Source organism: Stomoxys calcitrans, chromosome 1, assembly GCF_963082655.1.
Source record: "Stomoxys calcitrans chromosome 1, idStoCalc2.1, whole genome shotgun sequence".
NCBI lineage: Eukaryota > Metazoa > Arthropoda > Insecta > Diptera > Muscidae > Stomoxys > Stomoxys calcitrans.
This window is the reverse complement of record NC_081552.1, coordinates 29,932,230-29,958,844: the sequence shown is the minus strand read 5'-3', so window position 1 is coordinate 29,958,844 and position 26,615 is coordinate 29,932,230. Positions and strand designations below refer to the sequence as shown.

Below are 26,615 nucleotides of genomic sequence, written 5' to 3'. Positions count from 1 at the left end.
AGTACTACACCCCTAATCGTTAGTCCACGCTTCAAGGTGCTACTCCTTGCCCCCCGCTATAAACCACCTGACTGTCAAAATATTCTCTAATAGGGTGTACATTTTATCGTTATGCGATTAATCGATTATTCGTGACCTATCTAATAATCGAACAGCTGAAAATGAAAAATGCTTAACTTAATAAATAATCGAATAATTTAGAACAGTTAATCGATAAATCGATGCCTTAGTTTTAAGAGGAAGATCAAATTAACCGGATCCAGTTGTTCCTATTTACAATTCAAATCGACATACATATATGAAAAACATTTGAAGATATCAAAAATATCCTATTTTTTTTTAACACATATTAATCGGTTAATCGGCAACATCTTTCGGTCTTGTTCGCTTAAAAGTTGAACCTGAATTTGTATGGGTCGATTATGGATGGCAACCCAACTTCAGTTGCGTGGCCAACGGCCAAATTTGTTACAGAATTAATTTTAATTTTTGCATTGAGTTACGTACTTTTTTACAAATTTCTTAGTAGCTGAACTTTAAAAATACTGATATTGAATGAAATTGACAAAAAATTAAAATTTTATACTAATTTTTACTTCTTGGTTTTGTCTCCTGGCAGCTCATCTGTAGTCAAGTTTCAAAATCAAAATCGAATCAATACCTACAAATGAATGTCCCGACACGGGTAGCTGAGAGCACCACACAGGCTGGGACATTGAAATCCAATCTGTGTGGTGTTCATTGCTGTCACGAGAAGCTTAGCTGCGAGCTACCGGGCGCGTCCATAGGTTGCGGATAGTGAAATGCTCCATACGGAGTAGCTGCACCGGCATTCGCGGACAATCAGCGGTATCGAGCAAAGATTCTCAGTGAGCGGCGGGGCAGGACCGGCTCTTGCACAAATACTGAGTGCATATAATGCTCGATATGCCAAGGCGGGTTATTGGCTCTTTAAATAACAGCTAAGCTGCACTGAACACCATACAGATCGAACCTCATTGTTTCAGCCTGTGTGGTGCTCACAGCTATTGCGTGCCGGCAGTCCCAGCAGTAGTGGTACACTGCATCTTTGTGCCCAGAACCCACCATGTACCCACAGAAATAAACGCATCAGGAAGCAGTATCCTCCAGGTGTGCAACATATCTCTGTCCAGAGCCCTTTACCAAAACAATCACCCATAGTAATAGGAACGCATTTGTTGGACACGCTAGAAGTATACTTCTTATATATAGCCTTTTTACTTTTTACGCAAAGTTTTACTTGTTGCTCTCTTTTGTCTCATTTGTAGTACTTACTTTTTTGCCGAAACATATTTCATAGCTATTGTTTTTCTTACCTCATTTGGAGTGTGCAAACTGAGTACAGTTCGAGGTTTTTGTGACCATATCATGGACCAAAAGTCATTGATCGTATTCTGTTGTGGTGTTTGGGCTATTATCATATTTGGACAACCGCTTCCCAAGTTCTAAAATGATTTTTGCAAAATTAACCAACAAGAAGCAAACTTCTTCCTTACCACCACTACTCACTTTGACATAGGCAGCATTTATATAATCATCAGTTTCTTTATCCAATTTGACACGAGCATGATCATAAGGCAAACAATCCAAAGAACGATTTTTTTCCGGAAATAATTTAGCTATACTGGTAGTTCTATTGCTGGCATCTTTGGCCAATAAATCTTGCAGCTCCTTCCACTTGGTGGACAACGAGGTGTGACCATTTAACATTTTCACATTCAATGAGTCGACGATTTTTTCAAAACGTTCCACTTCTTTGTGGAAATATTTTAAAACTTTATCATCTGCAAATGGATCGATGGGTTTTAATTGGAATGTTGTGTTGGTCGAATTTAAGGAATGTTTATCATTGACCATGGATTGTTTATCCATGCCACCACGCATTGAAGCGGAATCCCAATCAAAATTTTCCAGGGAACTAAGATCAGAACAATTGGATAGGTTGTCGAAGCTAGCTTTGCGAACAACTGGAGAGTCCACAGGTGAGGTGAGTTCGTGGACAGAAGTGTTCAAAGAATTGACATAATCCTGTAAAAAAGAGATACAAACAGTATATAACATTTGATTGTATAATATAAACAAATACCTCCACATGTTTGGCCTTTTCATCAACTTCTGGAGATGGTAATTGCTGCACTGTGTTCTTGCTGGGTGATGGTTCAATGGGGGCTGATACTTGACTGGCTGGTGGGCTATGCACCACTATGGGTTTCAAAGCGGGCTCTGGCAATATTGGTGGTGGTGCCGAAATTGCTCCCGAGAAATCTATGTCGGTAAGCAGATCAATATTGGAAGTCTTCTTCGTTGCAGCAGGCGCTAGGGTAGATTTGGCTGCTGCAGGTGGCGTTGGCGTAGCATTTGGCTGCTGATGCTTGGGTGTAGAAGGAGCCTGTTGACTACTGGTGGCATAGGTATTGACGCTCTTGGTCGTCTGGGTATTGGCCATGGTACCCATGCCACTTTGCATATAAGTGGTTGACTGATGTTGCTGGTAAAAATTCTGCTGCTGCTGCGCCAAAGTGTTGCTGATTTGTGGATGTAAAGCAGCCGCTGGTTGAGGAGGCTGTACATTATTTTCCGGATTTGGTGATGATATCACCGATCCCATACTGTTCTTGCGATAACCATAGGGTGGATTGTAGTAGTTTTCTGAAGCAGGAGTTACATTCGTTTTACCTGTAATTCCTGTTGTCTTGGTGTGGGATATTATGGGCGACTGATAGAATTAGAAGTAAACATGATTAAATAGAGGCCATAGTTTGTTTCATACCCTTACTTACATCAAATCCAGTTGCCAAATTTGATTTTCCCGAGCTTTGCGAGTCTGTTGTACCAACTTGCGAGTTTATTGGCTGAGCTCCTGTGGTATATTGACCATAGAAAAGATTATTGCTGGCTGCAGTCTGATGATAACCGCTGCCATAATCAAAAGTCCCACTTTGAGGATTATAGCTATAGCCGGGATGCATGGTCGATGAAGAGGTTTTTCTTAAAACACCTCCAACACTGGTGGTTACAACATTGTTGGAGGATGATGCCACCGAACCAGCTGACATTGCTCCGGGAGTGGAAACATTTGAGACGGTATTCAAAGTATTCTGTGATGCTATAGATTGAGCAGTAGACATAGGCAAGGGATTCAAATTCGTATTCATTGCTGGTACTTGAGCACCAGCCACCGGCGGTGTTGGTGTTGGCATAGGCTGTTGTTGCTGCTGTTGCTGCTGTTGATTGTTGACAATATATGGTGCCTGTAATGCAGATGGTGCAGCTTGATTTGTGGCCACATATAATGGTTGACTGGGAGGTACATTATTTGGTAAGGAGGGAGTGGAACTGTTGTTATATGGATTGTGAATAGGCGCTTGTTGGTAATTTACACTGTTTCCATACGCGTATTGTTGCTGTGCCACCGCAGAAGCTGTGGTCACCACCGGTTGTTTATAGATCTGTGTTGAGTTTTGAAGTGGCGTTTGCAAAGTATATGCTTGTGTATAGGAAACGTGCATATTACTTCCCATGGAGCCCGCAGATGATTGATAGTTCGATTGCGAAACATTATTAAGGGAATTTGCTGTCCCATATTGTTGTTGGCCAGCATTCATGACGTTGTAAGCTGACATTGGTTGTTGATTGTTGGCTTGAGAAGTGATATTGTAGTTATTTTGAGTCAAATTTCCTGCAGCAGCCGAGGGTGTATACGCCGTATTGTTTACATTGAAGCTGTTAGACTGTTGGGCAGTATTTCCCCCTGCTACGTTGTAACCAGAAGAATTATAGACTGCAGCCACTGAAGGATTAGCCGATTGCAGTTGTTGTGGAAGCTGCTGCTGCTGGTGCTGCGCGCTAAGGCCTCCCATATTCGAATTCAACGCAGAAAATTGGGAATTGGGTGATGCCTGCGGTTTATAAGCCGGTGGAGCTACATTTTGCTGATATTGATAATACATGGGATTTGTGTAGCCCGCAGCATTTGGATCATAATATTGCGTTTGTTGCAGACTATAGGGTGGTGGAGGCTCATTGGGACCGACAGATGGTGGCGGTGGTGGACCCGAAACATTTCCCTGCGAGTTAGCGTAGTAAGCACTGCCCGAGCAAGCAGCTTGAGAAGGATTTTCCGAACCCAAAGGATTTGGACGAACGGGTGGAATGCATTGAGTTCCTGTAGGATAAACCGAATTAACCATATTACCAGCGGCATTTTTCTCCTTAGCGGCATTTTTCGCTTTCAAGTAATCTCGCAACTTGGGAGTGTTAGATGTCCCAGATACTGTGGGGGCGTTGTTTGGCTTGTATGTATCCGTAGGTAAGGGTGATGCAGAAGGTTTATTGGCCACACTCTTCAAACGCTGTTGACGCTCCTCAGATTGTACATCACGAGCAGATTTGCAACGTGACAATAGCTTTTGGACATTTGCTTGACAAAAAAATAAAAATCATTGTGGCATTATAAAATATACAATCGCACGTACATACTTACCTGATAATTTATTATAAAATTCCAATCCTTTTGCCGACTTGGCCAATAAGTCTTCATAAACATCGTAGGAAGCTGCCAAAGAGGCAAAGAAACTTTCCCTCTTATGTTTGACATCAGCTAAAGTCTTTAACACGGGTGCTGCCTTAGCATATGACTCTGTCAAGGCTTTTAGAATGTTATCTTGAGCCAAAAGATTTTGATCAATCAACTGTGTTAAGCGCTCATGTTTGGCCAATTCACGGTCGAATAAGGCCTGCATTTCCTCCTCACTATCATGGGCAATAATTTTGCTTGTAATGTCATCCTCATTGACGGCTATGCGTAAATCGGCATGAAATTGCGAACGTTGTGCCTTCATTTCGTTAACTTTGTTCACAATTAGCTTGACATCCTTAAACACTTCGGTTGTGTTGAGTTCAGAACTCAATTTTGGCACCGATTGTTGTATTTCTTGCAATGGCTTGGCCAATATTTTCAAATTATTGATATGAAGTTCCATGGCTTTTCGCAGCGTATCATTGGACTCTCCTGCACGGTTATGGGCTTCTGTATATTTTTGAAATTCCCGGGATAATTCGGTAATGTGAGCATTGGGAGTACGTTGCACCCCAGTGAGTTGTTGAAATTCTTTTTCCTCTTTATCCTCTTGGGACAAAATGGCAGATATCTCACTTAAATTAGACTCAACATCAGAGCAGATATCAGCCAAACGTGCCATGGAGGCTACCAATTCTGGTATGGCCTTTGTATTGGCATTTAATGCCGCACAACGATCCACAATGCCTTGGGGTATTTTATTGGCCTTTTCCTCATTGATATTGAGATTGTCCAAAGTCAGAGAGCTCATAAAACTTGCCAACTCACCATCTCTTTCTTCGATTCTGCCACCGTACTTGCGCAAAAGCTTGGCTTTCTCTTCGCTGTACATAGAACTTGCCTCGTGGGCTTTCATGGGTACGAGACGGGCAAATATATCCTCACCGGCTACCTCAGGATCGGTGACGGAGAAGCTTATACCATTGACGAGATTGGCACCTTGAACAGCACTTATGGTTGTCAATTCGGGTATGGTTTCGTGATAGATGAATTCATTTTCATTTTTTGCATTTTTACGTTTGCCCTCAACGACATCAGCGGTGAATATTAGAGATTCATTGATTTCCTTTTGATCGGGTAGGCCTTTTGATTCTTTGCGAGCTTCTTCCAGTTTTTCCCAAGCAGCCTAACACAATAAAAAGGGTTATTGTCTTACAAATTTCTTAAGAATTCTGATTCTAGCATACAAAAATACATCCACTATCTTACCTCAAACAATGTGACTCTTTCGCCCATTTTTCTTTGCTCCTCTGCATGTTGCCCTTGATACAAATATAAAATACAATGCAAATATGATATCTTGAATCGTACATATTTTTTCCATTGCTTGTACACAGATGAGTCCACAACCGAAGCTACAGGACCATCATCGCCGCCGGTAAGCAGGGCAGCCAATGCGGCGCCATAATACACTACAATCTGTGCGGTAACTTTGGCTACTATATTCGGTTTGCGATTGTCAATCAAAGATTTTTCCAAAATGCACTCCTGGGCCTGAGCCAAGGAAACTTGTTGCATAAATACCAACAACTCGGTTGTAAAGCAATCTCCAAATTCATCCATGTTGATATAACGTTCGCGTATTTCTCCAAACGCCCAAGCGGCACATTGGAAATGTGTACAGGCCAACTTCATGCCGTCCACATCGGTGCGATTCACTGAGGCCCCAGCCTGGGTGTGAGCGGTGGCTATGTTAAATAGCACAGCGGCCTGCTCATAGCCGATGTCATTGAACTCATGCGTTTTATTGTTGTACAAATCCTTCCAGGTAAACTGAAAGACAACTTTCTTGTCACGCAATTTGGGAAAACGATTGAGCAAAGACTCCAGCTGGCAAAAGTAGCGCTTGAGTATTGCACAGTTATCCTTAGGTGTATTCAGAGCTTGATTGCGCAAAGTTTCCAAAGCGTACAACTCCTTGGAATAGCTTTCGGGATTTTCCTGATAAAACTCAGCAATGTACTACGAAGAGAAAAACCAACGAATATTTAATTAGCATTAACAAAGGAGGGTACTTGTTCGTATAAACAACACAATAATAATCATAAATGATGAGTCAGATTTTCCCTAATGCAATGACCCTCTGTCGCCCCCTTTAAAAAAGTCATTGCACAAAGACCTTCCTCGGGGGTCAGGTGAAATTTTTAATTGCATTTTTTTCTTACCCTTTTAAGTCCAGCGAATGAAGTTCCTTCTGGACTGCTTTTACTGGGGAACCAGAGCATATGCAGCCGTGGAACGGCCTCCATTTTCAATGATTGCAAATGTTCACCAAGTTCTTGTTTTTTCTCTAAATCACACAATGTAATGGTAATACCTCAATGCTACTATTTTACTAGAAGTTTATTTCTATGTTGCTAAAAATTAATTATAAGACAAATCAATGCAAAAACAGAACACAAATCCACTCCAGCATATAATTAAGGAATTAACCCGATACTTGACGGATAAACTAATTCTTTCTCTTACAAAAAATTAAAAAAAACAAACCCACAGTTTATCGATTACGAGTTTGAGACTAAATCGAAAATCGATTGTCGGTAACGAGCAAACACTGTAGGTCTGTTCGCGTACTTTTCTAGTAAAAAATTGCAGGAGAGTAAAAACAAACTCTACTCTCTTTTGCTTTTTATTTGAATTAAACAGCTAAATTTCATAAAACAGCTGATCAATGCTGCAAACGGCATTGAAAGTGTTCGCGTTCTGTTTTGTTTGCAAATATGTAAATATTTTTACTGAAGTCGTTCACGTATTTTATTTGCAGGCAGAAGAAAGTGGTAATTGAAAGCTTGTAAATTTCTACTGGAAGTTTTTTCCCAGCGGCAATTTGCAGCATCGAAGAGATGTTGTTTGGAAACCAGCTGTTTTATTCAAATTAAGCCTAGTACTGACTACATTCGTAGTGAAAATGTCTATAAAATTATTGCGAAATCCGACAGACTCTATTCTTTGCCAGCATACAAATAAAAGCCCAAACAACAACACACAATAGAGAAAACATCATTGGAACCATGACATAATTACCGTAAACAGCTGAGTACAATTTTTTCTCGCGAGGTGCACTCTGCCAACGAGACACACAAACAACGAAAAATGGCGCGAACTAGTAACGTACACAAAATCAGAGTTGCACTTATCACTGATTTTGACAGATCGTGCACTCAATATTTTGTTGTTGGGCAACTGCCTCAACCTGTAAATGAATATATTTTGATTGAAACAGAGTTATTGGTGCCCATTTCATGAGCATTTAATTATATTGACAATTAATTGAAGGGAAATTTGTAGTGGCGCATTGTCGTGTCGCTACTATTTTGCTTATATAACTCATTACCAAATTGCATATTTTGGCCATGAACATTCCACTAACGAACAGTGTCAAACTGTAGCGCAAAGGTAAGCATGTCCGCCTGTGACGCTGAACGCCTGGGTTTGAATCCAGGCGAGACCATCAGAAAAAAATTTTCAGTGGTGGTTTTCCCCTCCTAATGCTGACATTTGTGAGGTACTATGCCATGCAAAATTTCTCTCCAAAGAGGTGTCGCACCTCGGCGCGGCGTTCGGACTCGGCTATAAAGCAGGCCCCTTATCATTGAGCTTAAACTTGAATCGGACTGCACTCATTGATATGTGAGAAGTTTGCCCCTGTTCCCTGTAGAACTCAGTACCACTTCTACGGAATGTGTTCTCATTTTTTTCGTCACCATTTTTTTATAATGCGTTTTGACAGTTGTGCGGGCTAAAAGTCGAAGTCAGTACTAGGCTTAAATAGCAACAGTGAGGTAAGGCTGTTTTTTATCTCCGTTACTGTTATCGAAATTTTAGCTTGTTATGAAATTTTTCTTTGAGTAACAGGGTGACATTATGCGTACTGTATAATTTTTGCTTACAACTACGTCATGGCAAAACAATTAAAGGTGGTCTCATTTGTACATCAACCACAAATCATATGGTGCAATCCGCCATCTTGCCATCAAGCTGATCGACATTTTGCCAACGCACACAAAGAAATTTGTGTGTATACCGGTGCGTTCATGAGCAGAGGATATGCGAGAAAGAAGATAACAACGAAGAGAATGCAAACAAAAATCTGACATCTTAGTACTGTCAATCCAGGCCGGCTGTTAACAGCTGTTTGTGTGAGACCATCTTTTTAAATCCGCCCTGCAACTACGTATTGAAATGTATGTTTTTATCGCTTCGTGCGACATGAAATTAAGCTATTTGCAAATAAAAACGGTACATTTCAGTACATCTCATGGCTGAATAATTTTAAGTTTGTCCCATTTGTAAAACAACGTGAGAACCATATGGTAAAATCGGCATCTTGTCATCAAGCAGATTGTTGTGTTGAAAATAATTCCTTACTGGTAGGCGCCTTCTTGATAATTGAAAAGATGTTCTGCACGCGTTATGTACAACTTAGCTGTCCATATTTCTCCAATATTGAACCTGTTTTCCAAATCGTTTTGTTATTTTTCATATGTGTAACTAATACTCGTTCTCCCACGCTTAGTCTACGCACCCCTGGAATGGGTTTGGTTGGTTGAGATTTAACAGTAGGCAGCATTGCGTCTAATCGGATTCGAATTCGGTGTTGCTCTGTAATATCTCAATAACCTTGCTGTGTAGTGTACCTGTTTCAGTTGATATAGCCTTTTATTTCCTTTTCAGTATTTGAACGTTGCGCTCAGCCATTTCTTGTGCAATAATTATCAAAATCATCATTTTTAAATATGCTGGCATTATCAGATACCATTGTAACTGGATATCCGTGGTTGGTGAAAATGTCTGATAAGAGCTGCAATGATATATCAGTTGTAGGTGCGTCACGTATAATTTTGATTTCAGCCCATCTGGATTTCGCATCCTCTCCCAATGGTCTAATGGGCCTTTGCCGGTCTTGCCTCAATTTGAACGAAAGATTCGCACGCTCGTACCATAGCTTCGATATCACGATCAATACCTCTCCATGTTCAATATCTTCGGGCGAGCTGCTTCATTTTGGTGATTCCGGAATGTGTATTGTGGAGTTCCCTCAGTGTCTGGGGCTGGAGACTTTTCGGTATTATCACTCGTTGGACTTTAAAATTATATTTTGGTTAGCCATGTAAATTTCATTACTCTTAGCACCATTATGAAGTTGTTCTAAAAGGCTAGATGGAACAGGATCTTTGCTCGTTTCTTGGGATATTAATTCGGCGTTGATAACTTCGCTACCACTACTGGCAACTCTGGGTCGAATGGCATGAGGACCTGGACACTCAATATTATATTTATAAGTTTTAAAAATGCTATTTCGCAAATAGTTGACCAGAAGAACTTCCTATCCTTTTGTAGCAACTGGTGTAAGGGTGCTGTTATAATACCCAGAAATCGTCTGCCGTGAAAGGTCTATTTGTAATATTGCTTGGATTATTGATGGTGATTTTGAAATTTTATTTTGTCGAATTAAATGTCCTAAATATTTATATTTGGGTTTTCATAAATGAGCATTTTTCAGATTTAAATGTAAATCATACTCCTTCAAACGTTGAAGACAATCGTGTAAATTTTGCAAACATTCTGCTTCTGTAGCACCATATACTACAAAATCGTCAAAAAATGACATCTCATATTTCTCAACCCAGATAAAATTTGTTCTATAATGCGGTTAAATTGTGACGTAGTAGTTCTTATTCCGAAAGAAAGCCGGTTGAATTTATAGGTTCTCCTATGTGTAGAGATGGTTTGAATTTGACTAGAATCCTCGTCGACTTTGAGATGCAGATATGGTTTGTATAAATCTAAGCGGCAAAAGTATTTTGCGCCTTTGAGGTTATTCAAAATCTCGTCAATTCGGCGAATTGGGTAATTGGCTGAAACCAGTTGTGGATTTACCGCTATCTTGTAGTCTATACAAAGTCTGACGCCTCCATCTGGTTTTGGTATGATCACTAACGGAGATCCCCAGTCACTTCTCTTAATCTTAGATATTATACCTGTCGATTCCATATCATCAAGTCCTTTTCCCACGCGCTGGCGAAGGGCAAATGGCACCTCTCGCTCTTTAAAAACAATTTGGTACAGCCCTGGAGCTTTGCCTCAAAATTAGGAACACACCCTACTCTCTCGACAAAAAGTTCTTGAAATTCATTAATAATGGCATTAATCGAATATTCGTTGTTGTTGTTGTTGTAGCAGTTTATTGTGTTCTATCTTTCGTCTGCTTGATTATATTGAGTGTCAAGACCCAGGAACTCTGCGACTAAGATGGGGTGCGTCCACAGGGATCTGGGTCTGAGTCGAGTGGGTCTGGCCGGGCAGTTAAACAGGTGGCGTGAATCGTGCGGTCCCTGGTTACAATCGGGACATGCATCTTGCACGTCGGCATCAATCCTAGCTCTGTGGGAATTGAGGCGGCTGCATCTGCCGGAAGCTAATTGAGCCAGAACCACTCTGGTTTGCCGGGGGAGGTCGATTTCTTCGGGTGCAATGGGTGGCGGTCGTTCTCCAAGGACTACATTCACCCGGTAGCCAATTACCGCGTCTGCTACCGTGTCTGCATGAATATTGTTCAGACCCGCTTGATATGCCGCTTGATCTAGAAGTTCTCTCTTGTAGCGCTGAACCTCACGCTCTAGATCGTGTAGATCTACCTTAAGGCTCCTGGGCGGTGGGTATCTATCCACAAGATGATGATTTGGATGGTTTCTGCGAGAACAGCCCAAAAGGTATTGCTTAGACAGCATGTAGTTATGTCTTCGCACTGGTAGGATCTTTGTCTCCTGATGGAGGTGGTCCACATGAGAACTGAGGAGACAGCCCGTCGCAGTTCGGAGGGCGGCATTCTGACAGATCTGAATATAATTCCACTGCGTGTCACAAAGTTGACGAGACCACACTGGCGCTGCATAACTTACCACAGACCGGCCAATTGCTTTGTACGTGGTCAACAAGGTTTCTTTGTCTGCACCCCAAGTGCTGCCAGCCAGTGACTTGAGGACCTTTTTTCTACTTTTGACTTTATTGCAGATTGCTGTGGCATGTGAGGAGAATGTGTAAGAGCTGTCAAATGTGACGCCAAGTATTTTGGGACACTTGATGATCGGAATCATTTCTCCATAGACCATCACAGACAGCTCAGTATTCACCTCACGCGTATTTGTAGTGAACAATGTGGCTGAAGATTTGGTGGCTGATATCTTCAGATTTCTTGCAGCGAAATATGAGGCCAGCTCGTTGAGGTAGACGTTCAACCTATCGCAGATGTCATCAATGGGTGGGGGGCCTGATGCCATGATCGTACAATCGTCCGCATATGATACGATCTTTATGCCGTCTGGAGGGGGTGGAATGGAGGATAGGTAGAGGTTAAACAGTGCCGGAGATATCACCCCACCTTGGGGAACTCCCTGTTTCACTCTACGGTGTTTTGACTTCTTATCCCTAAATTCCACAAATGACTGGCGACCACACAGATAATTCCCGACCCATCGTTTCAGGCATGGCTGGAGGGACGTATTGGCGATGTCCTCAAATAATTTGGCATGGTTGACCGTGTCGAATGCCTTCGATAGGTTCAGTGCCACGAGGACCGTCCTATCACATGGCCTGGGTTGATTGAAGCCACGGTGGTGATGGCATGCAAAGCTATTGTTGTGCTGTGGAGTCTCCGAAATCCGTGTTGATGCTCGGCGAATGGAAATTCTCCTACGAAGTTCGGGAGGAGTAATGCCTCAAGCGTCTTTGCCACTGGTGAGAGAAGGGAGATCGGTCTGTACAACTCCCCCAATCTCGGGTCTTTTCCAGGCTTCAGTAGCGGGATCACTCTGCCCATTTTCCAGACATCGGGAACTATAAGAGTGTTCAATGACAGTTTGAGGACAGTGGTGAGGTACTCAACTCCAGGTGAATCCAGATTCTTCAGCATCAATGTAGAGATTACGTCGGGGCCCAACACCTTGGAGGATTTGGCACCACGGATGACATTTGTAACTTCGCCCACGGTAAATTGTGATGGCTGTTCATCGGCTCGGAGACCACGAGTACGGCGAATGGCTCTCCTCCTTACCCTGTCTCTGACGGGATACACAATAAATTGACGGTTGAACAATCTGGCGCATCTCTTCGGATCAGTCACGGTTATCTCGCCAAAAGTTACTGAGGTCCTGTCATCCCGTCTACCGGGGTTCGAGAGTGACTTAACAGTGGCCCACAGTTTGCCTACACCGGTGCCTAAGTTACATTGCTCCAAGTGTTCCAGCCATAAATTCCGCTTATGTTCGTTGACTACCCTGTTTATTTCCAGATTCAGCTCGCTGATTTTGGGGTTACCGGGGTCAATAGCACGAATCTCATCACGCTCGTCTGCGAGTACCACTGCTTGCGCCGGGAAATTGGGTCGCACTTGGGATATTCGTCCGGCTGGTATAAAGCGAGCGGCTGCTGCGTTGATGATGTCTCGGAATTTCCTCTTGGCCACAAGCACATCAGAGGGGGGTGGCAGTTCACTGAAGCGGCGATTGGTAGACTCCCTGAAGCCAGTCCATTAAAATCCCCCAGAACTAGACGACTATGGCCAGATAGCAACCCACTTATGTATGTCGGGGTTGTAAGCCTGGCCATTAATCGGGACACAGCTACCAACCGGCGGTATATACACGTTGTATATCTCTATCTCGGCAGTACCAGACCTGACTGCTACCCCCATACATTCCATGTAGGGGTCACTAGCGTCAAGCGCAGGCGGAGTAGGTCTATACTGCACGGAATGGTGTATAACGAAGGCCAATCCCCCACCTCCATTCCTTGAGCGATCCTTACGTATCACATTGTAACCGTGACAACTGTGCAAGCTGGAGGTGTTGGTCAGCTTTGTCTCCTGGATATCCTGGAGCGACTAATATGCTCTTCCGACTCATAAAGTCTACGATCTCATCGATCTTGCAGTTTAACTGCAAGAACGATACACTTCCCGGCACTGGCCTGGCAATAGTAGGGCTAGGATGCTGTCGTTGCATAAATTGCCGTACGGGAGAGGTCGGAGGGGTCACATAGTCCGACGACGATGACGCTTGTGACCCACTGCTGGCTATGTTCGCACAGCACCTTGCGACATAGCCAGTATGACAATACTCCCGTGGTGAAGTTAGGCCAGAGCAAGAAAGGAAATGTACCCACTTCATGCACCGGTTACACTTCACCGACACCGACCGATGAATGAGGCGGTTCTGGCAAACTGAACAGAACCAGGGTCCGGGGTTCTTTTTAATCCCGGCACGGACCAGAAGCGTGCGGAGAAGGCACTCCGGGATGTGCCTTTCCCATGACGAAAAAAGACGTACACTGAGGCGGCAGCCCTTGCCGATGAGGATTCCATCGGGTCAATCCGGTGCGTACAACCGGCTGCCATGGGATCGAATATTCGTTATTGGTTCGAACAGCTTGAACTGGAATTACATGACCATTATCAATGTCTCGAAGATTTTGAATCCAAATGCACCCCAGTAATGGTTCATATTCGTCAGGTACTACATACATATCTTCTTTCGACTTAACATTATTCTATTCGACATCCACATTTACCTTTCCGTAAAGGCTGGTACTATATTCGTTTTTCGCGTTATTTTTCGCCGATTACTTTTTTAGATAATAGATTTTAAAGCAAAATCATTATTTTCGGCAAAATTTTAATAAAATTGTTATTTTACGACGAAAAAAGGGTATTCAATGGTGAAAAACAAAGATAGTACCAGCCATGAGAAATTAAAATATTTCCAGTGTAGGAATGAAACGTTGTCCACTTCAAAATTTTGACGGATTCCATTTGTTTAAACTGCAATTATGTACTTGTCATCATCGGCTTTGCTGTTAGGCTGGTTGTGATAAATATCAACAATTTTGTTGTTATTGTGTAATTTGTGGATCGATTCATCATAATCGTCGTTTCATGCGTTGTGGTTATTATTTTCTGCTGCAATCAACGTTTTAATACATACATACATCTTGGACATGGCCAGTCTTGTTGACTGACGACTTTGAACAATTTGATTTCCTTCAAATTGACTTCCGTTCCGAGAACGACCTCTTCGACAGCTTGAATATGTTGATTGCAATTTGTTTACTTCATTTGTATTTATAGGCTGCTTCGAATTCAACTCCTGACTGTCTAATCCGAAGATTGCAATGTAAGTTTCTCACAATTTGCTTCATCCGATTGTAGGAGATGTTCACGTATATATGCGTCCTTTAATCCTCGTATGAATTGCGCTCGCAGAAACTTATTTGAGGTATCTGCTTTACAGTCATAAGAAGAAACAAATTGACAATCACTAAGATCTCTTGGTTGTCACTTTGATATGTATACAGAAATCGATGTGCTTCCAATTTTTGCACCAACTCGCCGTAACTCACATCGGACAGCTTCTTCGAAGCAACCAACGACACCATTAATTTAATTAATTAATTGATGGCACAGGTTTTTGTCACTTAGTACATTTCGCATTGACAAGTAGTTTTCAAATCTTTGTATGTAAAACTTGAAATTTTCTTTATTAGAATCAAAATACTCGAACAGTGGTAAAACAACTTGTAACGACGACACTTTTTGCTGTTGTTTTTGCCGTGTTTGTGTATGTGTGTCTCTCGAACTTTCTGCCACTCTCTTCAACAGGTCTTGCTGGCTCTTGGTGAACACCTCCAATAATTGTTAAAATTGTGCGATCAATATTTTTTCTATTGTTTTTCTCGTTGCCACTTTTTACTGTGTTGAAAATGATTCCTTACTGGTAGATGCCTTCTTGATAATTGAAAAGAAGTTCTGCACGCATTATGTACCAATTATTTTATTGAATTCATTTATATTAATTCTTAAGTACTGCATACGAATAAGGAATAGTATAAAGCAATGACATAACTAACTACTAAAAACCATGACATTACTTACCTGGTAGTGGACCGTAAACAGCTGAGTACAATTTTTTTGCGCGAAGTGCGCTATCTGTCAACGAGTTTTGGTTGTTGTTTGTGTTAAACAACGAAAAATGACGCGAAATAGTAACATACTCCAAACCGGCTGGTAACAGCTGTTCGCGTAAACAACCTTCAAATAATTCAGCCATGGGATAGGATTAAAATAAAACACAGCTTTTGTACACCCAGTTAAGAAAACAGGGCAACTCGGTGCGGCTGTGACTGCTTTACGTGTGAACAGCCCATGGAAAGATTAATGGTATTAAAAAATCGATTTTTTTCATCGTCGAACATTTGAAATCGAAAATCGTCTGCTGTAATTCGATTATTGACCAACTCACAAATCCATTCACTAAAAAATTTATTTCTTCACGATTTAATGGCTCGGAATCGGATTGAAACTTGTATTTAAGTAATTACTAGTTACTGCAAAAAAAGACAAAAAGATTCGCTAACTTAACGGTATAATACACATAGCAACTAAAGAGTGAAAAAAATAAAAATGTAAGAAAATATATCCAACATCAAGGCAAATACAAAAGTGTAACAGTGCAAAGAATTACCAAAAGTACAACCCATAACACACCATAAAAGAGCAAGTGAAAAATTTTTTGAGGTTTAAAGGGGCATAGAAAACGTAAAACCTGACCCTGTAATTAGTTACCCAGTGGGGTAAGATGAAAACCTGAAAATCACATCCACCAACAAATGTATTATTAACAAAAAAAAAAAGAAAAATAAAACAGCGAATGGAAAAGCAGGACGAGATTCGCTTACGCAAATAACCAAAGTGCAAAGTGAAGTGAAAACGGCAAATAACAAGGTGCGGCGGAAAGGACCCACAATATTTCACAGCAGCAAGGAGGCAGAAGAAATGTGTGTATTGTTTGAGAAGAGAGGACGACGATAGATGAGCGCGTCTGTGTGTGTGTGTACGTTTTGCAGTTGTGTGTCTTGAATTGTGCTTTGTTGTTTTTGCTATTGACAAGGTGTTGTTATTTTTCTATTTTATTGTTACTGTTGTTTTGTTTGTGTTGTTGTTGCTGTTTTACACATATGTCATACGATTACTTTGACATAACCCGCTTGACCACCATTGTCGAAAATTTGATTAAATAGAATAAAGAAAAACACAATTCCAAAGAAAATTATCACCAAATTACTTACTTTCCATGCACATGAATAATCAATGAATCACCCACCGTTCCGTATATGGCAGCAAAAATTTGAAAATGAAAAAATGACCCTGTAGTTATCCAAATTATGTATTAAAGTGAAAGCTATGAGGGACGTCCCTAATTTTTTGGTATCATCCTTACAACTTGTTTGACCGTGACTAATATGAAAGAACTTCGCATGAGCCCCTTTTACACCACTTCAACTGTGAAAAATGGTATGGTAAATAAATTTGCATATATTTTGTTATAAAAAAGGAACCCAGAAAAGTATGGACTTTTTTTTACAAATACAGAGATACAGTAGCTTCCATAGATCTGCGCTGATCTTAATAATGAATAAAAACTAATGGTAACTACAATAATATTGGGTGAAAAATTAACATTCGGTCTATACGCAGCCATATAAAAAAGAGTATTTTTGTGTACGCCTTAGGTTAGATCAAATGTTTAATTCAGTTGTAGTAGGGTTAACGGGCGCCCCGGTAGCCGAGTTGGTAGCGTGCTTGGATTACCAGTGCAGGGGTCGTGGGTTCGAGTCCCGCCAGAAGCCTTGGTCTGTCGCTCCTGTGGTATCACAATGGACTTAAAATTGTCTAAGTGAGTCTGTAAAGGAATGCCACTCTTACCTAACCAAACCTAGTAGGGTTAACAGAATCCATCGTTTCGTCACATAAAAATAGCCTTTTGTGGTCAGCGATGCCAATTCGGTCATATGTTTAGTTTAGAGGTAAATACTATATCAAGAAATACTCACATAAGGTTATGTTAAAGGATACGCTACTACTGATTGTCGCCCCATATGCCCGCCAAATTCACGGCGTGTCTAGTACTTGCATACACTTCGAAGGCGTAGCCAAGCTTGGCAGAGTAAGTTAGGCGCCTCCAAAAGCCTATAGGCTTTTAAGCCTTGCGCCATTTCTACTCAAAACTATGGGGCGTAAAGTGGATAACATGATAAAGAGTAGGGTGTTCAATGAATCGCTTAGATACAACCAGCATGTCAAGGGAATGTCCGTGGAGACCGGCTTTTACAAGGTTGTACCTATATAGAATAAACAAATTTGGCGGTATGCATTGACATCCAAGGGGCTTTTAGCAATTTAACAACGATTTCGGTATCCGACAAGGTCAAATACTTAGGAGAGATCTTCGATAGGAAACTGAACTAGAAGTCTCACATCTGGAAGCGTACTGAGGAGGCTCACAGAGAGTGGGCAATATGTAGACGGGCCGTAGGCTCGAAATGGGGCCTGAATACGAGGATTGTCCACTGGATCACCAAGAGCTTCGTTAGACCAATAATAATTCGGTGTTTCGTGAAGGGATATGGAAATGAAGTACAATAAAACAGATTCAGACTACATGTCTACATTTGGCATAGCCATAGGACTAAGAAACATGCCTACATTGTGACTGGAGGCAATTCTTGATGTGCGACCCTTAGACATACAGATTAACTATGAGACAACTGCTGCAGCTACGAGAGTTGAGACGATGAGCGAGAGAATAGCATTAGGATCCAGGAAACCTGGATTATAAACCTGGGTAGGGTTTCTTAACGAAATCTGAGGTCGAGTGTTGCCACATTCTTGGTTTGACGGAAATCTGATATTGCGAGGAAATCTGGTCATGCTCCAGGCATGTGTTAAAGCTAAAGGACAGAAAGGGTACGAGCGTCTACATTGACCTAACCATGACTGGAGGTGGCCTAAGTACCCCACAAAAAAGATTTAGCCCACCCAGAATTTAAAAAAAAAAAATTCATTGTTTTCAGTGGATATCCCGGCGATCACAGAATGCGTTGTTGTTGTATCAGTGTGTTGCACACTGAGGCGGCAGCCCTTGCCAATGAATGATTCCATTGGGATAATCCGGTACGTACAACCGGCTGCCATGGGATTGTTGTTGTTGTAGCAGTGTGTTTTACACTGAGGCGGCAGCCCTTTCCGATGAAGGACTTCATCGGGTCAATCCGGTACGTACAACCGGCTGCCATGGGATTGTTGTTGTTGTAGCAGTGTGTTTTACACTGAGGCGGCAGCCCTTGCCGATGAAGGACTTCATCGGGTCAATCCGGTACGTACAACCGGCTGCCATGGGATTGTTATAGCAGTGTGCTGTGTTCTATCTTTCGTCCGCTGGATCTGCTGAGTTGACTAGGTTGTTGTTGTAGATACATTTGTATGTGGAGTTAGCGATCCTTTTCAAGCTTCATAGGTTACCAAGCTCGTAACCGCCCATAGGATCGATCGCCGCAGGAACGTTGTGGCCATTGGTTATTTAAGGGCGCCAATAACTCGCCTTGTCAGTATTTAGGCAAAAGCCGGTCCCGCCCGGCATCTCATAGAGACTATCTACTCGATACCGCTGATTGTCCGCGACTGCAGTTGCAGCTACTCTGTTTAGGGAGCTTCCCATTATACCCGTGGACGCGCCAGTTATCTCCCAACTAAGCTTCTGATGATGACTTTGAAAATCACAAAAATCGGAGCTCAGAGTTTCAAACCGTGTGGTGCTCATATTCATCCCGTGTTGGAAGTAGGTCTGTCTTGTCAGTTAAACAGGTGATGTGTCTTGTGTGGTCGCTGGCACCAATCGGGACATAAAACCTGCACGTTGGCATCAATACTGGCTCTGTCGGAGTCGAGGCGGCTTTATCTGCCCAACCACATTCATCAAATCTGTTACCACGTCTGCATCTAGACCCTCGTAAAGCTCCTGTATGTGAGCAAGCTTGTTCCGGCCCAAAGGACCAATCGCCTGGGGAACAGGCTTGCCATTGGCTATTTAAGGGCGCCAATAACACGCCTTATTATATCGAGCATAAAAGGCACTCAGTATTTAAGCAAGAGCCCCTATCGTCCGGTCTCTCACGGAGACTCTCCGCTCGATAATGCGGATTGTCCACAATTGCCGTTGCATCGAGACAGCGATGAGCACCACACAGATTGGACCTCAAAGTTCCAGCCTGTGTGGTGCTCACAGCTATCCCGTACCGCTATAATAGTGGTATGTATGAATGTATGTCCTAAGTGCCGTCCTCCATACCCCAACACCATACATCACTATATAACGAATAGTTTAATGGTGTTCATTGCTATCAAGAGATGCTTAGCTGCGAGCTACCGGGCGCGTCCACAGGTTGCGGATAGTGGAATGCTTCATACGGAGTGGCTGCAACGACAGTCGCGGACAATCAGCGGTATCGAGCGGAGATTCTCAGTGAGAGGTCGGGCGGCACCGTCTCTTGCACAAATACCGAGTGCCTATGATGCTCGATATGGCATGGCGAGGTTTTGGCGCCTTTAAATATACTGTTCCCATCGGCCCTTTGGACCGGAACGAGCTTGCTCACCCACAGGAGCTTGACGAGGATCGCCACCTCCACATGAAAATGTGGCTATAACAACAATGATTTAAAGGATTTAAAACCTCTAAAGCCCTTTTTAAACGTATATTTCTATTACCTATAGTAATATAATAATATGTATGGAGGCCTCTGTGGCGCCTGGGTTCAAATCCCAGTTATTGCGGTGATTTGCCTCTTATTAATGCTGACTTCATTTGGTGTCGCTATGCGGTGCGCCGTTCGAACTCTGCAATGAAAAGTAGACCCCTCACCATTGAGCTTAAACATTAATAAGACTGCACTCATTGATATGAGAGAAGTATCCCCTGTTCCTTAGTAGTAATTGCAAATTTGCATATGTTGGCCCATGAACATTCCACTAAGGAACAGGGACAAACTTCTCACATATCAATGAGTGCAGTCCGATTCAAGTTTAAGCTCAATGATAAGTGGCCTCCTTTTTATGGCCGGGTCTGAACGGGGTGCCGCAGTGCGACACCTCTTTGGAGAGAAGTTTTACATGCCATAGTACCTCACAAAAGTTGCCAGCATTTGGAGGGAAAAACCACCGCAGAAAAATTTTTTTCTAATGGTTTAGCCAGGAGTCGAACCAAGGCGTTCAGCGTCATAGGCGGGCATGCTAACCTCTGCGCTACGGTGGCCTCCTTAGTAGTAGGATTAGTATATTAATATAAAGGCCATAAAAATCGAGTCAGTTCAGACATTGGGTCTCATTGTGATTAGTTATAGGGTCAAATTATTTCTCATTATATCTAACGTTTTGCTCATATTTTAAACATTGCTAGATTTTATGTAGTTTTTGTTTTTTTTTTTATTTTGCTGTCTGAAGAGCCCGACCTTTACCAAGTTTATTTGGCAACATTGATCTCAGTGTTGTCCGTCATAAGTGATTATTGTCTTGGTCATTCATTGTGTCGGTATGTATGAATGTACAAGTATGTGCCTCAGTTGGTGTGTTCGCTATTTACGTTTGAGATGTATTGTTAGTTGAGGTATTCCTCGTCAAACAACGGCTAACCGGACTATGGGATTGTAAATTTGTAATTTTACTTTTTCGTTGTTGTTCTTTTCGTCGAAACATTAGCAAAGAATGAGTGAGTGAGCGATTGTTCGGGTTGAGTTCAGGTAAAAGCTAAAAAAAATATCCCCACTCATTTTTAAGGGGAAACCAGAGGTAAAACCTAGAGAAACATTTTTAGATTTTTTTTTAACATTTCCATTGAAGTGTTAGCCGCTGCCCTTTTGTAAAGCAAGGAAAATGTTTAGGCGTCATTCTTCCTACTCCCATGAAAAATGTGAAAATTCCCTCTTGTGCGCATGTTTATGTATTCTTTTTTTTTGTATTCCGAAATACCAGACTGCTAGACGGGGGAAGAGCAGCAGATATTGATGAAAAAAATTTGCTAAAAACACAAAATCAATCAAAACAAAGCACAAAAATTCCTATATATTGGGTTGCCCAAAAAGTAATTGCGGATTTTTTAAAAGAAAGTAAATGCATTTTTAATAAAACTTAGAATGAACTTTAATCAAATATACTTTTTTTACACATTTTTTCTAAAGCAAGCTAAAAGTAACAGCTGATAACTGACAGAAGAAAGAATGCAATTACAGAGTCACAAGCTGTGAAAAAATTTGTCAACGCCGACTATATGAAAAATCCGCAATTACTTTTTGGGCAACCCAATATATACAAATAAATGTTTGTATGAGTAGCTACCAATGTGTTTTTTTTTTTTTTTGAAAACAAAAAAGTAAATAAATGATAAGGTTTTGTTTTTGGGTGAATTCTTCTTATTCTCTTCTCGTTGTTTTCTTAAATTTGCTAATTAAAAAAAGAAGGAAACTACATACATATCTTGTTGGGGGCCTATGAGGAATTTTCCATATCATTCTTGTTTATTAAGTGCGTATCAACGAGCGTCCGTCAATAACCTGAACAAAACTGCTGCTGCGGGACCAAGGAAAGTTATTAAACTATTTATTGGTTTACCACTATATATAATCTTTCTCTTATCTCAGAAACTATTCATTAATGCAAAGTCAGAGGTCAAGAGCTCATGTGCCTTTATACATTTGCACAGCGAACAAACAGAACAGCTGATTGGCGACCACAACAACAATAACAATTATTAAAACAAGTGTTTTTGCGATAATCACAATTAATACGTATGCAGCTAGTACATGTTTTATCAAAGTCAAATGCTAATCAAAACAAATGAAAATGTGTGAGAGGGAAGAGAACTCATTTTAACAAATAATGCTTAAGCTGCTATTAGACGATAAGACATATCCTATATAAGCCGAGTATTCTGTTCAGTATTTCGAGCGGAATGCTGTCAAACTTCATATAAAAAAGAACGTCGGCGAAACATTGGCTGAAAACCGGCGGAAAAGCAGTACTCTGTTTAAAGTGAGGAATATGGCAAAAAACGATTATAGTGGCAACACTTGAAACTATTGCCGGCATCATTGTGCATTTGTTTGCAACGCAAAGATGGGGAAGAGCTAGACCCAATGATCAGTATACCGATTGGCTTAGAATCACTTCCTGATTCGATGTAGCTATGTCCGTCTGTCTGACAGTGTATTCTTGTGATCAAGTTACAGGTCGGATTTTTTGTCCGATTGTCATGAAATTTTGCACAAGTCTCCTTTTTGGGCCAAGGACGTACGCTATTTTGAACAAATTCGGTTCAGATTTAGATATAGTTCCCATATATGTCTTTCATCCGATATGCCCTTTTAAGGCTGTAGAAGCCACAATTTTGATCCGATCTTTACAAATTTTGGCATGGTGTGTTTTATTCAACGTCTGCATATGTTTGCAAAATTTCATAGAAATCGGTTCAGATTTAGATATATATCCCACTTATATCTTTCTACCGATATGGTCTTTTAAGGCTGTAGAAGCCACAATTTTGATCCGATCTCTAACAAATTTGGCCTGAGGTACTTTATTTGACGTCCCCATATGTGTGCAAAATTTCATTAAATCGGTTCAGATTTAGATATATCTCCCGTATATAACTTTCATCCGATATTGAATTTATGGCTATAGCAGCCACAATTTATGTCCGATCTTTACAAAGCTTTGCACGAAATGTTTTCTATGAAGCCTCAATACGACTGCAAAATCGGTTCATAAAATCGGTTCAGATCTAGATATAGCACCCATAGGTATATTTTATCCGATATAGAGTTTAAATGCAACAATTTTGATCCGATCTTTACCAAATTTGACATGGGATGCTTTATTTGACGTCTTTCATAAAAATCGGTTCAGATTAAGTCCATACATTCCATATATATCTTGGACTTTTAAGGCTATAGTAGGCACAATTTTGGCCCGATTTCTACAAAATTCGGCGTGAGTAATGTAATTTAAAGTCCCAATGCGAGTGCCAACTTTCATATAAATCGGTCTAGATTAAGATATAGCTCCCATATATATTTTTTATCCGATATGGTCTTTTAAGGATGTAGAAGCCACTATTTAAGTTCTATCTAAACAAGATGCAGTACGATGTGTTTTATTTGACATCTTAATAAGTGTGCAAAATTTCATAAAATTCGGCTTAGATTGAGATATAAGTCCCCGATATATATTTCATTGGAAATAGACTTTAGCCTGTAGAAATCACAATTTTCGCCCGATTTTGCATGAGACGTTTTACTTGACGTTCCAAAATTTCATTAAAATCTTTTCTGATTTAGAAATAGCTCCAATGTATATATTTCATCCGATATGGACTTTTGTATATTTATTCCAAAACCCATTGGTCAAATCAATTTTTGAAATTGGTTATTTAAAGTCCTCGATAACTCGCCGTCACATATCGAGCACTCAGTATTTAAGTAAGACCCGGTGCCGCCCGGCCTCTTACTAAGAATCTCCACTTGATACCTTTGATTGTCGGCGACTGTAATTGCAGCTACTGCGCATGGAGCCTGTGGACGCTCCCAGCTGAGTTTCTCATGATAACGATGGACACCGCAAAGGTCGGAGCTTCAAGTACCAACCTGTGTGGTGCTCGTAGTTAGCCTGCTTCGTTGTTGTTGTTGTAACCACATTTCCATGTGGAGGTGGGAAGCTCGTTCCGGTCCAAAGGACCGATCGTCGCGGGAACAGGTTGGCCATTGGTTATTTAAAGGCACCAATAACTCGCCTTGTCATATCGAGCATCGTAAGCACTTAGTATTTGTGCAAGAACCGGTGCCACCCGGCCTCTCACTGAGGCTCTCCGCACGATACGGCTGATTGTTCTCGACTTCAGTTGCAGCACTACGTTTGGAGCATACCACTATGCGCAACCTGTGGACGGTAGCTTCCAACTAAGCTTCTCGTGATAACGAAGAACACCACACAGATTGAAGTTCAAAGTTCCAGCCTGTCTGAGGCTCATAGTTATCCCTTGCCGGGTCGTTCAGGTGGTGAACAGAGTCGCAGATGATATTGTGTGTAAGATTTTCAGGTTACTACTCCTGAAATATTTTGCTAGGTCCCGGCTGGGAATAATCTCAGAATATAGGGCAAATGAAAACATTCCACGAAGGAACAGGGGTAATCGAATATGAAATGGAGGGAGATTATAAAGGTAGCGTTTAAACGGGATCGCGGAGTAAACAATTGCTAGCGAACTCCTTGTTTCTGGTTTGTAGCCCAACCGTAGATTACAGCAGCAAGGGCTGCTAATAAGAAAAGGTTGCCAAGAGTCATCCCCATAATATTTGGGGGTTTAACTGTGAAACTTTTTAGTACATCGAACATAACCTCCAACACTTTTTTGGTTTCACTCGCCTAGGTGGATGATATTGTGCGGGAGATTTTCAGTTTGTTAAACCAGAAAATTTTGGATTTCTGATTGGAATAATTGCAGAATGAGATGTAGAGGGAGCTTCTAGAGCAAGCGTTTAAACAGGATCGGGGAGTACACAACCTATGGCGAACTCTATTTGAGGCCTTGTTCTTGGTTTTAGCTTTATTGCAGATTGCAGTTGCATGGGCTGATAATGTGAAAAGGTTATCAAAGTTCATCCCCATAATATTTGGTGGTTTTACAGTCAAAATACCTAGCACATCGACCATAACCTCCAACACTTTTTTGTCTTCATTCGCCCAGGTGGTGAACAATGTCGCTGATGATAATGTGCAGGAAATATTCAGTTTTTTAATCCAGAAAATGTACCAGTTCGGATTGGAATAATCGCAGAATAAGGTGTGGAGGCAGCTTATAGAGCAAGTGTTTAAGCAGGATTTAACACTAATTTAACACTACGGGGCTTCAACTTTGTGCTTCTAAAATCTTCGTTGGACTCCCGACCGGGCCCCCGAACTATTTTCCATATTTCAGGCGGAGATGAAAAAATTCAAGTTACCCGTCAAATATTTTATTCTTACCTCATCTGTATGCTTGAACATCAGTGTCGATAATCCACCCGAATCGAATGCCTATGACGTATTGTCTCCCCCTCTGACCACAGTCACATCTTTGATTTTGAATAGCAGCGAATCGGCCTCGACTGAGGGCTTTCTTGGCTTTCTTAGAATACTTCCAATGTTCTTGTTTCTCGTGGGGAGCACTATCACGACTAAATTTGGGTTCCTCAACGGTTTACCGAGAGATTTCACAGTTTGGCTTCAGGGACGAAGTTTGCAATTTCCTAGATGCTCCATAATCATTAATTCTGCTTGTGAACTTTGACACAATTGTCAATCTCCTATTTAAGTTATTTTAAATTGGTATTGGTTCAGCGAGGGAATTTGGTTTTATTACAGACATCCGGCAGGCTGGCTTTAAGCGCGCGGTTGCTACCTTGATCACTGAACGGAAAATCTTGGCCGTAATAAGTTCTCTGTATCTATTAGAAGCCAGACCAGTCTGCCTTTTCCGGCAGACCAAAGAATTTGTTCCTCTGGGCGGCCATAGAATGTGTTCTTCGGCTGGAGAGTTCGGTCATATGGCTGGTATTCGATGGGATTGGATGAGGGGAGCGGCTAGTGTCGTGATAATTAGGCGAATAGCCTTCTTTGAGCTGCGTTCATCAAAAGAAGGTGGCTTTTGTCTGACTAAGTTTTCTGTATCGTCCCTGAAGCCAAACCAGTCTGCCTTTTCTGGCACGTTCGGCGTTCCCAGCCGCCTGAAAGACAGCAAATATTTTACCCATAAATAGAAACGCCATAGCGAACTAGTACAAGACTTCCTGCCCATTTCACTCCTGTCCAACGTTGGGAAAACATTTGAATGCATACTGAAGGACAAAATAGAGAAGGTCAAATTTATAATAAAAGGGCCCTCAACGCAGTATGCCCTTTTAAAGTTTCATAGTCATACAGGGTGGCTGATGAAAGCCGCTACCAAAAAAAAATGTAATAACTTTTTTTCTATTTAATAATAATAATTTAATAATTAATTTAATTAATTAATTAATTAATTTAATTAATAATAATTTAATAATTAATTTAATAATTTAATTTAACATGAATAAAAGAAAAATGTATTCCATACACCGA

At 41.3% G+C, this 26,615-nt stretch overlaps 2 protein-coding genes across 7 annotated transcripts in view; one reads left to right on the top strand and one right to left on the bottom strand.

Annotated features, from left to right (window-relative positions):
* Positions 1-7,067, bottom strand: part of LOC106093907 (tyrosine-protein phosphatase non-receptor type 23) — a 37,180-nt gene extending 30,113 nt beyond the window's left edge. The window contains exons 1-7 of the mRNA XM_013261073.2: positions 6,766-7,067; positions 5,810-6,562; positions 4,505-5,726; positions 2,802-4,441; positions 2,108-2,737; positions 1,531-2,049; positions 1,338-1,466 (exon numbers count right to left, since the gene is read on the bottom strand). Of these exons, the coding sequence (XP_013116527.2) occupies positions 1,338-1,466; positions 1,531-2,049; positions 2,108-2,737; positions 2,802-4,441; positions 4,505-5,726; positions 5,810-6,562; positions 6,766-6,849 (4,977 nt within the window). The 5' untranslated portion in view covers positions 6,850-7,067. The remainder of the gene's footprint in view (positions 1-1,337; positions 1,467-1,530; positions 2,050-2,107; positions 2,738-2,801; positions 4,442-4,504; positions 5,727-5,809; positions 6,563-6,765) is intronic.
* An 8,809-nt stretch (positions 7,068-15,876) lies between these two features.
* Positions 15,877-26,615, top strand: part of LOC106094643 (microtubule-associated serine/threonine-protein kinase 4) — a 93,557-nt gene continuing 82,818 nt past the window's right edge. For 3 of the 6 annotated variants that reach the window (XM_059361211.1, XM_059361203.1, XM_059361217.1), the window contains exon 1: positions 15,877-16,057. The gene's annotated coding sequence lies outside the window, so the exon portion shown is untranslated. The other 3 variants (XM_059361180.1, XM_059361188.1, XM_059361196.1) reach the window with 3 other exon arrangements.